This window comes from Malaya genurostris, chromosome 2 (genome assembly GCF_030247185.1).
Source record: "Malaya genurostris strain Urasoe2022 chromosome 2, Malgen_1.1, whole genome shotgun sequence".
In the NCBI taxonomy this organism is placed as follows: Eukaryota; Metazoa; Arthropoda; class Insecta; order Diptera; family Culicidae; genus Malaya; species Malaya genurostris.
The window spans coordinates 182,095,692-182,115,282 of NC_080571.1; the positions used below are offsets into that span (position 1 = coordinate 182,095,692).

At 35.7% G+C, this 19,591-nt stretch overlaps 1 protein-coding gene across 7 annotated transcripts in view; it reads left to right on the forward strand.

Moving 5' to 3' along the window:
• LOC131432617 (adipokinetic hormone/corazonin-related peptide receptor variant I-like) overlaps positions 1-19,591 on the forward strand; it is a 581,002-nt gene that overhangs the window by 247,939 nt on the left and 313,472 nt on the right. For all 7 annotated transcript variants that reach the window (XR_009229920.1, XR_009229919.1, XM_058598991.1 and 4 more), the window contains one exon: positions 15,953-16,076. Coding sequence is in view for 5 of the 7 variants with exons in the window: in XM_058598991.1 (XP_058454974.1) it covers positions 15,953-16,076 (124 nt within the window). In the remaining 2 variants the exon portion in view is untranslated. The remainder of the gene's footprint in view (positions 1-15,952; positions 16,077-19,591) is intronic.

Sequence of the window (19,591 nt, forward strand, 5' to 3'; positions counted from 1 at the left end):
CTGTTTATAAAACTTAAAAAATTTTCTAAATCGACCTCAAATGTTTTCCAGTTGATAGTTTTTATCAGTAGACGGTCAAACGAACCGATTTCGGGTATTCTTTTAAGAATCGAAGAAAATTATTTTGAAGAATACCACAGTATTATATATGATAGTATGATTGATATGAGAAAGGCATCATTACACCAATATGTGGATTAAAACAGTTTTTTTTAATGGTAAATGAGTATATTCTATTTTCATCTACCTGAAAAACTCCCAGAATAATATTATATTCAAATTATTCATAGTAAGTTGATTAGCAGATGAACTGTAATTGTAACTTTAATCAATTGCAGCTCATGCAATATGCTCTTATATTCATTCAATGAATATCAATAACTATCCAATAAAATATGGTTATTACTCTGTTTATTTAGCCTCGGTCGAAAAAATTATTAATTCAAAAACAAGAAATTTTGTAGATGAGATCTGGTGATACTTTCTCGTTATATTAACTATATCAATCGTTTGTACAGGAATGATAGAATTGCATGAAAAACATGCGGCACAAAATTTGAAGAACAAAGTATTGGGAATTTGTCAGAAATTCAAAATTGAGCCATGGCAACTGCATACGTCAACAGTTGATAATGCTAGTAACGTAGTTGCAGCTGTGCGTGAGTTACAGAGCTCTCAACGCGAAGGAAGATGTCAACGGATAAATGATCTATCTGAATTTCTTCTAAATTTTTCGGAGGTCCCAAACTTAGAACAAAACTCTAATATTGATTTGAATAGTTACGACGAATATGTACACGATAGTATTGAGAAAATTTCGGATACAAGTATAATTGATGAAATTGAATCTGTAACTGAAATGCTTGATGATCACGAGTTGTCATGTATTCGTTGTGGAGCACATACTCTTAATCTAGTCGTGACTGATCAAACGTCTGGAAGTAAGAATAAGGATACTGCGCTTAAAATTTCAAAGATTGTTGAGGTCGTCAAATCATACAGAAGGGTAGAACAAGCTTTTCTTTTAAATCAACAAAAACTATCTCCTATTCCGAATGCAACTCGTTGGAATGTACATTATAGTTTACTGAAATGTCTCAAAGACAATCAAGCGTTTTTCGATAGATTAACCATCAATCCACCAGTGTTAGGTAAAACTCTATATTATACAATTGTCACATTTTTTGATAACGACTTATAAGCCACCTGTCTACATCATCTTTGAAGCGGAGCTGCAATCGAATCATTGAATATATCTCGGTTGATTTTCCAGAAGGCCGTAACAGCAAGTGACAGTTTCTCTTTGTTTACTTTCTCTTCTATTAATTACCAAGCTGTTTACACGTTTATCACTTAACTCTTTGCATAGAATGATGCTCGAAACGTTCGACTTCCAAACAGAACTGTGAAATCCTGGGACATTCATTCATTGATTTTTACCGCTCTTATATATAAGGGTGCCAAAATTTTGGGATCACCTCTATTTTCGTTAAGCTCTAGTACTCAAAAGTTTAAGCACCTCGAAAAAAGCCTTCATGCAAAATTTGACCTAAATCGGACATGCGTAAGGGGTGCTGCCCGGTGGTAAAGGTTTGACAATTTTCGATCTTGAAAAAGCACCATAGGGGGGAGTACATGAAATTTCCAAAATTGAACATTTTTTTTTTGATGCCGAAACTCTTAAAACTGCATGAAACATCGAAGTTTAGTGTCATCTCAAACAAAATTTTTTTTGAACAAATCAACTTCCTGGGACTTAGAAAAATTTTCATATTATTTCTGAGTCCCAATAAGTCGACTTTTTCAAAAAAATTGTTTTTTCGATATGACACTAAATCTCGACGTTTCATGCAATTCTAAGCCTTTTGGCATCAAAAATTTCTTTTCGATTTCGAAAGTTTCATGTACTCCCCCCTTTTTGCCTTTCTCTATAGAAAGGTATTAGAATTGCTGGAAAAACCGACTTTCGAACGGAGCCTCGGAGACCCATAGTGTTATATACCACTCGACTCAGTTCGACGAGATCGGAAAATGTCTGTGTGTGTATTTGTATTTAATTTGAACGCGCTCAATTTTCTCAGAGATGGCTGAACCGATTTTAACAAACTTGGGCTCGTTTGAAAGCTACTGTCGGCCCATTGATCAAGTTCGAAGATCAAATGGCTGTGACTTTTGGTTCCGGAGATATGATTGTATAAGTGACGTAACCGACAAAAAGCGTTGTATTTGAACGCGCTCAATTTTCTCAGAGATGACTAAACCGATTTTAACAAAACTTGGACTCGTTTGAAAGCTACTATCGGACCATTGATCAAGTTCGAAGATCAAATGGCTGTGACTTTTGGTTCCGGAGATATGATTGTATAAGTGACGTAACCGACAAAAACCGTTGTATTTGAACGCGCTCAATTTTCTCAGAGATGACTGAACCGATTTTAACAAACTTGGGCTCGTTTGAAAGCTTGATTTTTACCGCTCTTATATATAAGGGTGCCAAAATTTTGGGATCATTTCTATTGTCGTTAAGCTCTAGTGCTCAAAAGTTTAAGCACCTCGAAAAAAGCCTTCATGCAAAATTTGAGCTAAATCGGACATACGTAAGGGGTGTTGCCCGGTGGTAAAGGTTTGACAATTTTCGATCTTGAAAAAGCACCATAGGGGGGAGTACATGATATTTCCAAAATCGAAAGTTTTTTTTTGATGCCGCAACTCTTGAAACTGCATGAAACATCGAAATTTAGTGTCATCTAAAAAAAATTTTTTTTTGAAAAAATCAACTTTCTGAGACTTTGATAGTTTTTCTAAGTCCCAAAAAGTCGATTTTTTCAAAAAAATTTTTTTTCGAGATGACACTAAATCCTGATTTTCATGGAATTCTAAGCCTTTTGACATCAAAAATTTTTTTTTTCGATTTCGAAAATTTCATTTACTCCCCCCTGTGATGATTTTTCTAGATAAATGAAAATTCCACTAAGTGGACTTTCTCTATAGAAAGGTATTAGAATTGCTGGAAAAACCGACTTTCGAACGGAGCCTCGGAGACCCATAGTGTTATATACCATTCGACTCAGTTCGACGAGATCGGAAAATGTCTGTGTGTATGTGTGTGTGTGCACTTTTCGAAGATATTTGAACGCGCTCAATTTTCTCAGAGATGACTGAACCGATTTTAACAAACTTGGACTCGTTTGAAAGCTACTATCGGGCCATTGATCAAGTTAGAAGATCAAATGGCTGTGACTTTTGGTTCCGGAGATATGATTGTATAAGTGACGTAACCGACAAAAAGCGTTGTATTTGAACGCGCTCAATTTTTTCAGAGATAATGTAACCGATTTCAACAAACTTGGGCTCGTTTGAAAGCTACTGTCGAGCCATTGAACAAGCTCGAAGATCAAATGGCTGAGACTTTTGGTTCTGGAGATATGATTGTATAAGTGACGTAACCGACAAAAAGCGTTGTATTTGAACGCGCTCAATTTTCTCAGAGATGACTGAACCGATTTTAACAAACTTGGGCTCGTTTGAAAACTACTATCGGGCCATTGATCAAGTTCGAAGATCAAATGGCTGTGACTTTTGGTTCCGGAGATATGATTGTATAAGTGACGTAACCGACAAAAAGCGTTGTATTTGAACGCGCTCAATTTTCTCAGAGATGGCTGAACCGATTTTAACAAACTTGGGCTCGTTTGAAAGCTACTGTCGGGCCATTGATCATGTTCGAAGATCAAATGGCTGTGACTTTTGGTTTCGGAGATATGATTGTATAAGTGACGTAACCGACAAAAAGCGTTGTATTTGAACGCGCTCAATTTTCTCAGAGATGACTGAACCGATTTTAACAAACTTGGGCTCGTTTGAAATCTACTGTCGTTCAATTGATCATGTTCGAAGATCAAATGGCTGTGACTTTTGGTTTCGGAGATATGATTGTATAAGTGACGTAACCGACAAAAAGCGTTGTATTTGAACGCGCTCAATTTTCTCAGAGATGACTGAACCGATTTTAACAAACTTGGGCTCGTTTGAAAGCTACTGTCGGGCCATTGATCATGTTCGAAGATCAAATGGCTGTGACTTTTGGTTTCGGATATATGATTGTATAAGTGACGTAACCGACAAAAAGCGTTGTATTTGAACGCGCTCAATTTTCTCAGAGATGACTGAACCGATTTTAACAAACTTGGGCTCGTTTGAAAGCTACTGTCGGGCCATTGATCATGTTCGAAGATCAAATGGCTGAGACTGTTGGTTCCGGAGATATGATTGTATAAGTGACGTAACCGACAAAAAGCGTTGTATTTGAACGCGCTCAATTTTCTCAGAGATGGCTGAACCGATTTTAACAAACTTGGGCTCGTTTGAAAGCTACTGTCGGGCCATTGATCATGTTCGAAGATCAAATGGCTGTGACTTTTGGTTTCGGAGATATGATTGTATAAGTGACGTAACCGACAAAAAGCGTTGTATTTGAACGCGCTCAATTTTCTCAGAGATGACTGAACCGATTTTAACAAACTTTGGCTCGTTTGAAAGCTACTGTCGGGCCATTGATCATGTTCGAAGATCAAATGGATGTGACTTTTGGTTTCGGAAATATGATTGTATAAGTGACGTAACCGACAAAAAGCGTTGTATTTGAACGCGCTCAATTTTCTCAGAGATGACTGAACCGATTTTAACAAACTTGGGCTCGTTTGAAAGCTACTGTCGGGCCATTGATCATGTTCGAAGATCAAATGGCTGAGACTTTTGGTTCCGGAGATATGATTGTATAAGTGACGTAACCGACAAAAAGCGTTGTATTTGAACGCGCTCAATTTTCTCAGAGATGACTGAACCGATTTTAACAAACTTGGGCTCGTTTGAAAACTACTGTCGGGCCATTGATAAAGTTCGAAGATCAAATGGCTGTGACTTTTGGTTACAGATATATGATGGTATATGTGACGTAACCGACAAAACACGTTGATTTTTACCGCTTATATATAAGGGTGCCAAAATTTTGGGATCACCTCTATTTTTGTTAAGCTCTAGTGCTCAAAAGTTTAAGCACCTCGAAAAAACCTTCATGCAACATTTGACCTAAATCGAACATGCGTAAGGGGTGCTGCCCGGTGGTAAAGGTTTGACAATTTTCGATCTTGAAAATGCACCATAGGGGGGAGTACATGAAATTTCCAAAATAGAAAATTTTTTTTGATGCCGAAACTCTTAAATCTGCATGAAACATCAATATTTAGTGTCATCAAAAAAAAATTTTTTTTTTTGAAAAAATCTACTTTCTGGGACTTAGACTTTTCAAAAGTCCTAAAAAGTCCACTTTGTCAAAAAAATTTTTTTTCGAGATGATATGACACTAAATCTTGAAGTTTTATGCAATTCTAAGACTTTTGGCATCAAATTTTTTTTTTCGATTTCGAAAATTTCATGTACTCCCCCCTATGGTGATTTTTCAAGATATATGAAAATTCCACTAAGTGGACTAAGAAGGCTTTTTGCCTTTCTCTATAGAAAGGTATTTTAGATTAGCATCACTGTTCTCATACAAATAGGCAACGCAAATGTCAAGCACTAGTTTGGAAAAATGATGCTGACTGTGTGACATAAACACTGAAGCATGCTTTTGTGAACTACTCGAAACAATCTGAATCAATTGGTCTCAAAATTAGTATCCAAAATTATTTAATAAAAGTATGAAACATATTTACATGAGACTGTTATGAAAGAAGAGAAAGGCATTATCACACCACTAAGTGGATTAAGAAGGGGTTTTTAGTTTAGCATCACTGTTCTCATACAAATAGGAAACGCAAATGTGAAGCACTAGTTTGGAAAAATGATGTTGACTGTGTGACATAAACACTGAAGCATGTCTTTGTGAACTACTCGAATCAATCTGAATCAATTGGTGTCAAAATTAGTATCCGAAATTATTTAATAAAAGAATGAAATATATTTTCATGAGAATGTTATGAAAGAAGAGAAAGGCATTATCACACCACTAGGTGGATTAAGAAGGGTTTTTAAATAGTAATGGCATTTACTCAAATACTAGCTCATTTCATTAAGTTCCAATAATATCACTGTGTATTTTTTAATGCATAATTCATTACTGCACATGAATGCATGTCATTACTGCTTAGGATTAAAAATAAATGGACTCCCGTAAGAAAATCCTGTTTTAGCAAAGCTGATAGGGCTTGAAGATATTGTATGAAATACATAGAAATGAGCTTTTGACATATCTAGTTCAGAGATTTTATATTAAACCATAAATGGAACATCCGTGACTTCAATGAAGAGGTATTTTATTATCCTTCATTTAATGATCAACTTTATTTATTTATTCTTAACAACTTGTTATTCTTAACAAATTATTCTTCATCTGCCACCAAAATCAGGTTTGTATCTTATCAGAATCAAACTTATTTCCCATTTACTATTTCATACTGAGATATGTGCGCGACTCGAATATTACGAAACTTTGGAAAACATGTTAATGTTCGGAGAGTACGTCGAAGGTACACTTTGCTTTGCATTGCATGTGAAGTAGCAATGTCTCAGAAACGGTATGCGTCGTAGACATCAGGAAATGAACGTTGGTATTATTAGTACAAAGCCAAAATATAAATTTCCTCGTCACATGTAGACAGACATGAAGAACGATACTCTTTTTCATTCCATACTAGTGAAAAGGAACCATAAACCGATTGTTGATTCTATGTGTATGTATATTCATGTATAGCAAAATATGGCAACAAGGATTTGTTGCGATAGAGATTGCATTTCGCCGCTCGGAGATAACTTGCTTCAGTGTATATAATATCAAAGAAAAGCTTGTGTTAATTCTCACAGGAGCCAGAGACTCTATCAAATCACTACGTTCTCACGTTTGTATGAGTTCATCTACTAACGGGTTCCATGTGTGTATACGACATGGAACATTCACATTGCTGGAACTCATTGCATTCATTCATTTGAATCTTTACGATTCAAGCCCTGCTTTTGAACCAAGGCCCGGAGGGCCGAGTGTCATATACCATTCGTTTCAGTTCGCCGAGTACGCAATATGTCTGTGTATGTATGTGTGTGTGTGTACGTGTATGTGTATGTGTGTGTATGTGCGTATGTGTGTATGTAACTTTTCTCGGAGATGGCTGAACCGATTTTCACAAACTTAAATTCAAATGAAAGGTGTTGTGGTCCCATACAAAATTCCTGCATATTATTCGGTTCCGACTTCCGGTTCCGGAGTTATGGGGTAAAATGTGCAAAAAATGAGAATGTGTGTTCTAACTTTTCTCATAGACGGCGCGACCGATTTTCACAAACTTAGGTTCAAATGAAAGGTCCTGTGGTCCCATACGTAATTCCTGAATTTCGTCAGGATTCGACTTCAGGATCCGGAAATATAGGGTAAAGTGTGTTAAAAATTTTATACCATCACTGAAAAGAGCGAAAACCAGTAAAAAGTCTAATTCTTTCCAATTGATAGTTTTTATCAGTAGACGGTAGAACAAATCTATTCCGGTTATTCTTTTAAGAATCGAAGAAAAATAATTTTGAAGAATACCACAGTATTGTATATGATAGCATGATTGATATGAGAAAGGCATCATTACACCACTAGGTGGATTAAAACAGGTTTTCGCTCTCAACCTCACAGATCGCTGCCTCCACACCGCCAACTGCATAGAGTGAACCGTTACTCCTCGCCAACCACAACCAAACTCCATATCCGGCCATCAGCAACCAATCATCAACAACTACCACAAGCATCGTTAAACATCATCAGTCCTGTAATAAATGATCTTTGATAAAATAATCACTTACAAGTAAAAATTAATAAAACATAACTAATTATGAAGGATCCTCAAAAGAGTAAAAAACTCACTGGTACGTGCTTATAGTATACATTGGTAATAAAGAAGAATGGTTTTTATGCCTGTGAAAAAACTCTAAAGGAGTTCACTTCAATGGCTTTTCTCCATTAAATAAATGAAAAAAAAAAATGAAGAAAGTTGAGAAGACTGTCGATCCAAAGTGCTTAAAATAAATTCACGACAATATTTTTATCAATTGAATCGTTATTCTGATGTACGAATGTAGTTATAATGATAAACAGCCTTTCGTTATCAAATAATCATTATTAGACAAAAAATCTTGAGCAATTACGTTAAATAATGAGATCATAAGAATTTTCATAACAAGGAGGGAGTAGCAAGAGATTGTTAATCAGTTGTGACGAAGAACGTTAAAGCAAATATGTTACAAACAGATATACTTTTTGGATCTCAGAGGTATTTATAGAGAGAAAGATATATTAAATGTCCTTGAAAAAGGGGCCAACCATAAAACTGACCCGATTTGACGTGAATACATTGAAAATTATGTTTATTGTGAGATCTGAGATGAAACACTGGCCGTGCGCAATCTGAATATGTACGGAGTATTGTTCAATCGGATAGCCGGCTAAGCTGTGCTGCACCACAATCCGAATATTTCAATCCGCAGGACAATTTCTGGATTTTTTAAGGTTTTGCATTCACGAAACATTATCGAGCAACGCCGGGCTAGTCATAAATCTGGAGTCTAATCGACTACAAATATTGCTCTTCGATAACCAGGGTTTATTGATTAAAACCGGGCCCCGGATTGTCAAAAGTAATGCATTTACAATGCCAAAAAACTGTTCCCCACACCAGTCATTTCGATTGAGGAACAAGATTCGTTAGATGGAGTGCAGTCATAGTCCAACTAGCGAATCAAGGCAGTGTTGATATGTTTCAACATAACACATGGATCAATAAGTCCCGAGACTAACAATGGAAACAACATTTTTTTTGCAAATTTTTTTTTATTCATCAACATAATCACCTTTTAGGGTGATACAATGGTTCCAACGTTTTTCCAATTTTTCAATACCATGTTTATAAAATAAATATCTTTCGCTTCAAAATAAGCTTTAGTTTCAGCGATGACCTCCTCATTTGAGCCAAATCTTTTTCCGTGGAGCATTTTTGTCGTGAATATGACTTACTTTACTATGGAGTGCCTTTTCAAAATTTACCCTCTGAGAGAGTAATAAGTTTTTGATCGTGAATATCTATTGTTGTATCTAACGAATCAACATAATTTTTGCTGCATGCCATCGGAAATATGATCACAATTTTATGATAAAATTTTCAGTTTTGTGACATAATTTCAAATAATTCAAAATTAAACTTTTCTGAAATGTTTGGAATAAACGAGTTTGCCTTTCTCGTATTTTTAAAGCTCATAGCTCAGTGATCTGTGAAAGGATTTATATAATCTAACTACCAATAGAATCGAATTTTTTCAACTTAAACGTGTATAGCAAAAGTATTGAAGTATTTCAATAGTACACTATTGAAAAACCTGTCTCATTTGACCCATGTCAATACCAGCCAATCAGAACACGTTCTGAGGAAGAGAACAAAATATCTGCTGCTGTACAACAAATCGTTCGAGGAAAATGTTCCGAACAGTGTTTAATATCATAGTGAGTTCCACAATTTGGTCCTTCTGAAAGGCAGGAATAAATCCCGTACAGCACCCTTATACAGGGTGATTTTTTAAGAGCTTGAGAACTTTTTTAAACAATAAAACGCATAAAATTTGCAAAATCTCATCGGTTCTTTATTTTAAACGTTAGATTGGTACATGACATTTACTTTTTGAAGATAATTTCATTTAAATGTTGACCGCGGCTGCGTCTTAGGTGGTCCATTCGGAAAGTCCGCTTTTTTATCGACAAATTTTGTTCAGCGATGAGGCTCATTTCTGGTTGAATGGCTACGTAAATAAGCAAAATTGCCGCATTTGGAGTGAAGAGCAACCAGAAGCCGTTCAAGAACTGCCCATGCATCCCGAAAAATGCACTGTTTGGTGTGGTTTGTACGCTGGTGGAATCATTGGACCGTATTTTTTCAAAGATGCTGTTGGACGCAACGTTACAGTGAATGGCGATCGCTATCGTTCGATGCTAACAAACTTTTTGTTGCCAAAAATGGAAGAACTGAACTTGGTTGACATGTGGTTTCAACAAGATGGCGCTACATGCCACACAGCTCGCGATTCTATGGCCATTTTGAGGGAAAACTTCGGAGAACAATTCATCTCAAGAAATGGACCGGTAAGTTGGCCACCAAGATCATGCGATTTGACGCCTTTAGACTATTTTTTGTGGGGCTACGTCAAGTCTAAAGTCTACAGAAATAAGCCAGTAACTATTCCAGCTTTGGAAGACAACATTTCCGAAGATATTCGGGCTATTCCGGCCGAAATGCTCGAAAAAGTTGCCCAAAATTGGACTTTCCGAATTGACCACCTAAGACGCAGCCGCGGTCAACATTTAAATGAAATTATCTTCAAAAAGTAAATGTCATGTACCAATCTAACGTTTAAAATAAAGAACCGATGAGATTTTGCAAATTTTATGCGTTTTATTGTTTAAAAAAGTTCTCAAGCTCTTAAAAAATCACCCTATAGTTCCTTTCAATGAAATGCAAATCCGAAATGAAATAATCGACATTAAAATTCTGTATGCGGCTATTTTTGAAGCCGTTAGGACCGCCCATTAGTGAAAAAGCTACAAACGAAATCACATAAAAAGAAATCTCTTAACAAAAATTGAAACAAATAAATATTATGATTAAACATTAGTATGTAAAACAAGAGTAACTAAAACACCTAATATTAATAACGAATCGTATGAACAACAAAGATGAAAGGTCAAAGGGTCAAAACACTTGTACTGTAAAATGTTGAAGTAATACACAAAAATAAGATTAATAAACAGATATTTATGCAAAAAATGCAAAAATTCAATCAGTTTGGATTCTATCGCCACTGCGAGCAGATGTGTTTTGTGTCGTCTGCACAGCTAGTTTCGCTTTCGACAAGAGCAATTACGTCACAGCTGCCAGTCATTAACATTGGTGAAAAAACAACGGTGGGGAGCATTACACCAAATCAGCCGTTCTAATCTCTCTAAAAGTTTTCTAAAGAACTATTAGGATTTGTTGTTCGCAAATCGAACGTCAGTTTAGTGCAAATCAAGAACAGTTTGGTTAGATTTGTGCACTGTTCGCTATGTGGAATTCACAGAAATCGAGATCAAGTGAAGCCTTCTTTGTTTTTGCGAAAATGTGAAAAAGGGGAATGCTTGCATAATTCATACTATTGATATTCGGAAGTGTTAAGGAACATGTCAGTTGTTTTCGTATTCACGACATCCAGTTATGTATCTGACATTACACACCCGCCTCACACACCTCCTCAGCAATCTCACGGAGCTTCACTTTACTTCATTATAATTTTTGTCACTTCACTCACATTTTCCGGTGTAACGGCTTTTTTTTTAGACGGCGCGACCGATTTTCACAAACTTAGGTTCAAATGAAAGGTCCTGTGGTCCCATACGTAATTCCTGAATTTCGTCAGGATTCGACTTCAGGATCCGGAAATATAGGGTAAAGTGTGTTAAAAATTTTATACCATCACTGAAAAGAGCGAAAACCAGTAAAAAGTCTAATTCTTTCCAATTGATAGTTTTTATCAGTAGACGGTAGAACAAATCTATTCCGGTTATTCTTTTAAGAATCGAAGAAAAATAATTTTGAAGAATACCACAGTATTGTATATGATAGCATGATTGATATGAGAAAGGCATCATTACACCACTAGGTGGATTAAAACAGGTTTTCGCTCTCAACCTCACAGATCGCTGCCTCCACACCGCCAACTGCATAGAGTGAACCGTTACTCCTCGCCAACCACAACCAAACTCCATATCCGGCCATCAGCAACCAATCATCAACAACTACCACAAGCATCGTTAAACATCATCAGTCCTGTAATAAATGATCTTTGATAAAATAATCACTTACAAGTAAAAATTAATAAAACATAACTAATTATGAAGGATCCTCAAAAGAGTAAAAAACTCACTGGTACGTGCTTATAGTATACATTGGTAATAAAGAAGAATGGTTTTTATGCCTGTGAAAAAACTCTAAAGGAGTTCACTTCAATGGCTTTTCTCCATTAAATAAATGAAAAAAAAAAATGAAGAAAGTTGAGAAGACTGTCGATCCAAAGTGCTTAAAATAAATTCACGACAATATTTTTATCAATTGAATCGTTATTCTGATGTACGAATGTAGTTATAATGATAAACAGCCTTTCGTTATCAAATAATCATTATTAGACAAAAAATCTTGAGCAATTACGTTAAATAATGAGATCATAAGAATTTTCATAACAAGGAGGGAGTAGCAAGAGATTGTTAATCAGTTGTGACGAAGAACGTTAAAGCAAATATGTTACAAACAGATATACTTTTTGGATCTCAGAGGTATTTATAGAGAGAAAGATATATTAAATGTCCTTGAAAAAGGGGCCAACCATAAAACTGACCCGATTTGACGTGAATACATTGAAAATTATGTTTATTGTGAGATCTGAGATGAAACACTGGCCGTGCGCAATCTGAATATGTACGGAGTATTGTTCAATCGGATAGCCGGCTAAGCTGTGCTGCACCACAATCCGAATATTTCAATCCGCAGGACAATTTCTGGATTTTTTAAGGTTTTGCATTCACGAAACATTATCGAGCAACGCCGGGCTAGTCATAAATCTGGAGTCTAATCGACTACAAATATTGCTCTTCGATAACCAGGGTTTATTGATTAAAACCGGGCCCCGGATTGTCAAAAGTAATGCATTTACAATGCCAAAAAACTGTTCCCCACACCAGTCATTTCGATTGAGGAACAAGATTCGTTAGATGGAGTGCAGTCATAGTCCAACTAGCGAATCAAGGCAGTGTTGATATGTTTCAACATAACACATGGATCAATAAGTCCCGAGACTAACAATGGAAACAACATTTTTTTTGCAAATTTTTTTTTATTCATCAACATAATCACCTTTTAGGGTGATACAATGGTTCCAACGTTTTTCCAATTTTTCAATACCATGTTTATAAAATAAATATCTTTCGCTTCAAAATAAGCTTTAGTTTCAGCGATGACCTCCTCATTTGAGCCAAATCTTTTTCCGTGGAGCATTTTTGTCGTGAATATGACTTACTTTACTATGGAGTGCCTTTTCAAAATTTACCCTCTGAGAGAGTAATAAGTTTTTGATCGTGAATATCTATTGTTGTATCTAACGAATCAACATAATTTTTGCTGCATGCCATCGGAAATATGATCACAATTTTATGATAAAATTTTCAGTTTTGTGACATAATTTCAAATAATTCAAAATTAAACTTTTCTGAAATGTTTGGAATAAACGAGTTTGCCTTTCTCGTATTTTTAAAGCTCATAGCTCAGTGATCTGTGAAAGGATTTATATAATCTAACTACCAATAGAATCGAATTTTTTCAACTTAAACGTGTATAGCAAAAGTATTGAAGTATTTCAATAGTACACTATTGAAAAACCTGTCTCATTTGACCCATGTCAATACCAGCCAATCAGAACACGTTCTGAGGAAGAGAACAAAATATCTGCTGCTGTACAACAAATCGTTCGAGGAAAATGTTCCGAACAGTGTTTAATATCATAGTGAGTTCCACAATTTGGTCCTTCTGAAAGGCAGGAATAAATCCCGTACAGCACCCTTATACAGGGTGATTTTTTAAGAGCTTGAGAACTTTTTTAAACAATAAAACGCATAAAATTTGCAAAATCTCATCGGTTCTTTATTTTAAACGTTAGATTGGTACATGACATTTACTTTTTGAAGATAATTTCATTTAAATGTTGACCGCGGCTGCGTCTTAGGTGGTCCATTCGGAAAGTCCGCTTTTTTATCGACAAATTTTGTTCAGCGATGAGGCTCATTTCTGGTTGAATGGCTACGTAAATAAGCAAAATTGCCGCATTTGGAGTGAAGAGCAACCAGAAGCCGTTCAAGAACTGCCCATGCATCCCGAAAAATGCACTGTTTGGTGTGGTTTGTACGCTGGTGGAATCATTGGACCGTATTTTTTCAAAGATGCTGTTGGACGCAACGTTACAGTGAATGGCGATCGCTATCGTTCGATGCTAACAAACTTTTTGTTGCCAAAAATGGAAGAACTGAACTTGGTTGACATGTGGTTTCAACAAGATGGCGCTACATGCCACACAGCTCGCGATTCTATGGCCATTTTGAGGGAAAACTTCGGAGAACAATTCATCTCAAGAAATGGACCGGTAAGTTGGCCACCAAGATCATGCGATTTGACGCCTTTAGACTATTTTTTGTGGGGCTACGTCAAGTCTAAAGTCTACAGAAATAAGCCAGTAACTATTCCAGCTTTGGAAGACAACATTTCCGAAGATATTCGGGCTATTCCGGCCGAAATGCTCGAAAAAGTTGCCCAAAATTGGACTTTCCGAATTGACCACCTAAGACGCAGCCGCGGTCAACATTTAAATGAAATTATCTTCAAAAAGTAAATGTCATGTACCAATCTAACGTTTAAAATAAAGAACCGATGAGATTTTGCAAATTTTATGCGTTTTATTGTTTAAAAAAGTTCTCAAGCTCTTAAAAAATCACCCTATAGTTCCTTTCAATGAAATGCAAATCCGAAATGAAATAATCGACATTAAAATTCTGTATGCGGCTATTTTTGAAGCCGTTAGGACCGCCCATTAGTGAAAAAGCTACAAACGAAATCACATAAAAAGAAATCTCTTAACAAAAATTGAAACAAATAAATATTATGATTAAACATTAGTATGTAAAACAAGAGTAACTAAAACACCTAATATTAATAACGAATCGTATGAACAACAAAGATGAAAGGTCAAAGGGTCAAAACACTTGTACTGTAAAATGTTGAAGTAATACACAAAAATAAGATTAATAAACAGATATTTATGCAAAAAATGCAAAAATTCAATCAGTTTGGATTCTATCGCCACTGCGAGCAGATGTGTTTTGTGTCGTCTGCACAGCTAGTTTCGCTTTCGACAAGAGCAATTACGTCACAGCTGCCAGTCATTAACATTGGTGAAAAAACAACGGTGGGGAGCATTACACCAAATCAGCCGTTCTAATCTCTCTAAAAGTTTTCTAAAGAACTATTAGGATTTGTTGTTCGCAAATCGAACGTCAGTTTAGTGCAAATCAAGAACAGTTTGGTTAGATTTGTGCACTGTTCGCTATGTGGAATTCACAGAAATCGAGATCAAGTGAAGCCTTCTTTGTTTTTGCGAAAATGTGAAAAAGGGGAATGCTTGCATAATTCATACTATTGATATTCGGAAGTGTTAAGGAACATGTCAGTTGTTTTCGTATTCACGACATCCAGTTATGTATCTGACATTACACACCCGCCTCACACACCTCCTCAGCAATCTCACGGAGCTTCACTTTACTTCATTATAATTTTTGTCACTTCACTCACATTTTCCGGTGTAACGGCTTTTACAGGTCTACCCGAGCGTTCCGCGTCATTTGTGTCGGTACGACCACGTTTAAACTCGGCGAACCACCGACAAATCATTGCTTTTGATAGATAAGAGTCCGGATAACATTTTTCAATCCATTGTTTCTCTTGCACGGTGTTTTTACCCATTAAAAACAATGTTTTATCAAAACACGAAACTCGGTCTTTTCCATTTTTTAAACAAACTACAAAACGACATTACTCCAACCTCGATAACTCAGCTGATTCTGGTCGGATCGACCTAAAATTTTTACCCGTTTCAAGCAAAGGTTAGTACTCTAGAAAGACGTGGTTACTGGTTTACTACGAGCGCCATCTCTGCTTTACTCTCGGGACTTATTGATCTATGTGTTAATAGTCAAAAGCCTTCATTAGTTGTAACGAATTTCAGTATAACCGTCGAATTATTATGTCAAACATACATCTCTAGTAACTACTAATCAATGAATTTATTACTTTAATTACAGTGTATTGATGATTGTGTCTGCCATAGGAAACATAACAGTGCTTACACTATTGATAAAACGGAGGCTTAAAACTCATTCTCGAATAGACATGATGCTGACACATTTAGCGATAGCGGACCTGTTGGTAAATAATTCATCTGACCTAATAAATTAACGGAATTTCTTACAAATTGGGTTCTGCGACAAAACTCAATAAATTTAAATTATTTAAAATATCAATGAAAACTACTGCCTCAGTAAAAAATGTCAAAAATGATATGTTATCGTACAGAGTAATTGAATTTGACTTAACACTCAAACGCTCGGATTGGGATTTTCATCGATTTTTTTTTCAAAAAATTGTAACTACTGAATAAATTGAACGATCTTGATGCAGCTGGTGTCAGAAAAACCGGGTACTCTTTAATTTCATTCTGCCCTCATCGGTGTTGATATGGTCCAAAAATACCGGTGTTATTCCAGATCGCCTTGGGGTAAGTCGGTTTTGCCATTTGGGGTATTCTATCTAAAAAACTAACAATGTATATGGGAACAGTTCTGGAACAATCTGAAATGTACAAGATTTACAAAAACGCATCAATTTGAATAAACTAATCATTTGGCCAACCATCCCAGAGGGTACTGGAACCGATTACAAAACTTCTGAAAGACTTTTTTGAAACGATGCAAAAATGTTATCAGGAAAAACAAATTCTTCACCGATGAAATTAAAGAATACCCGGTTTTTCTGACACCAGATGCATCAAGATCGTTCAATTTATTCAGTAGTTACCATTTTTTTTTAAAATCGATGAAAATCCCAACCCGAGCGTTTGAGTGTTAATGACATTTTCCATAGTTTAAATTTTTTGTTGTTGTTGTAATTCTTTAGCAGTTTTGCCCAGTCGTGGGTCATTCGCCGTAGTTTTTCAGATTTTTTTTCGCTAGAATTATTAAAATTATAGCAAATATAAGTATGATAAACATACAATATTTAACATACATTACAGAAACAAAAAGTAGTACCCAACACAGAAGAATGATTAAAATGTTGAAAACTGTTCGTTTTGATCGTCAACATGTTCTCTCAATATGCGTTCACTTTGCCACTGAATTATGATACTTTAGATCTATGTGCAGCAGCCCTAATTTTTCCCAAGAAATCTTTATCTAGTACAGACAGTAGACCAGTAGAGTAATAACTGATAACGATGATGACAGTGTATCGATATTCATCAACTATACGGAAGTAATTCTTACATTTACTTACATTGTAACTGCAGCAGCCCTAATTTTTCCATAAAAATCTTTATCTTAGCTAGTACAGGCAGTAGAACAGTTGAGTCATTGTAATGCCCACGGCTGGCTATTTCAACATATTGCATCAGCCAGAAGAAACCGATCGAATTAATTGATTATGTACATAAGCGACGCGATCGCAGTGAATTCACGTAGGTAGTTATAGGTGGTAGTTAGTCTACCAGATATATATATATATATATATATATATATATATATATATATATATATATATATATATATATATATATAAGTATAGGTTTTGTTAGCTACATAGGTTGGTGTATAAAAGGGTCGGTTTTTGGTTTAAACGAGGCTTTTTTCTTAATTTTACTGTAGAGTAATGCTCCTTGGGCGACCGGGTAACACCGTAATCAAACTTGGACACCATTACTCAGGCCAAAAACAGTAGTTAAGAAAAATAAAGTGTAATTTGTCAGTTCAACTTAGAAAAGAAAAATAATATTCAAAGTTCGTTGAGGTGAAAGAAGTTAACGCATTGTATTTAAAAACGGAATAATAAAGTGTAATTTGTCAGTTCAACTTAGAAAAGAAAAATAATATTTAAAGTTCGTTGAGTTGAAAGAAATACCCCCTCTCGCCGCTCGGGCAACGCATTGCGGTGACAGTGAAAAAAAAGAACATTTGAAAAAATATACGGAACGCTATTCGAGAGGAGGTATTGTGCCGCGAGTGAATTTAAAATGAAGACAGTTATAATCAGGTGAGTCTACATTTTTTTTATATATATACAGTGGACAAATAAACGCACGGCAAGGCAGGTTTATGAACTCAGCAGTCTGTACATTGTCGGTACCAGTGATATCCGCGGTCATGTTAAAAATTTGAGTTTCTATTTCTTCACTTCGGTCAGGTTTGCGAACGATAGAGTAGAAAAAAAAGGATTTATTACGCGAGCAGACGGTTAGAATAAAAGCGGTCAGGTACATAATTGACTGAGTGCATACGAAGTTCTGATCGTACTAAGAATCGACGTCCGCGCGAGCATTTCGGTGCTAATGAAAGCACATAATATATAGATTGACAAAACGAGCAAACGCAGCAGATACTATCACGTACACATATCGACGATAATATCATTGAGTAGCTTTTGCACTTGACGCGCGCGCGAATGAAATGAAATAAAGAAACAGACATATATCTGACTCTTATATTTGACAACCGCTTATGCTTCGGCAATGATTGGTGGTTCATATTTTTGCAACCAACTATAACATAAGAAAAATATCGGAACAAGTAGTTTTGCATTTTATATTCAAAGTGTCTTAAATAGTACAAATAAATCTCAAATGAAACGGTAGAGCGTTTTCTCATACTAATTAAATATATTGAAACCCATTCACGATGACGACATGTCATCCACGATTCAAAGTAACAACCTATGCACATGTCCGGAATAGTGACAAAAAGCGCAAACAATGCATTTTAAACCACGCGCATAGCAGCGGTATGATGAATGATGATACATACAGTGTAAATAATAATAACAATAAAGGGTAATAACTTCGCGTGATCGACTTCGCGAACGATTGAAACATTACTAGCGCAGGTTAAATTCTCGTATGGTATGTAATACTAGGAAATTTGAAACTGTGTTGGCCATGGTCAAGATATTGCGGCCTACGATGATTTGTAGATGTTTAGAACATATCAAATTTGCTATGACTAACAAGTATTTCGAGATTCCAATCAAAATATTAAACTAATATAGATTGCATGAGTTGTAGCAAAATAATAAATCACATTTACATGTCAGTTTGGTATTTTATGCTGGTTAGAGTTGCACACGATGCTAACATTTGTGTGTGTGGTATATCATACGGTGTAATAATTTCGTGTAAAAAAGATTTCTAACAGTGGTTTTGCGTTTCCCATAATTTTCAACACATAATATGATGGAACTGATGTTATCAGTTCATTCGATTCAAATTTTAAAACCCCTGTGTTATAATGGATGTGGTAATACTAAAAGAACAGCGCAAAAATTGCAATTCCGGGCGAAAGTTGCTCGTGCAGGGCTTCTTATTGAGATGTGTTATACAATGACCAGTAATTTAAAACTAGGTCAAGTTTGTTTACGATGATTGTTCTTTTTGTTTGTCGACCATGACCACGGTCAAGATCGTAGTTTTTCACTGTTATATAATGATAGGTAGTCGACGGAAATCGTACTGGTGGGGGGTAGTGAAAACAAAACTATTAGAAGCGCACAGCGTGTTTGAAAAATTCCTGCATATGGTAAAAATGATGCTCGTAAAAAAACATACAACTGAGGTTTTACAAAAATACAAGAGTATAAAAATGAAATGAAGTGCTACTAGTTAAAAAGATAAAGCGGCA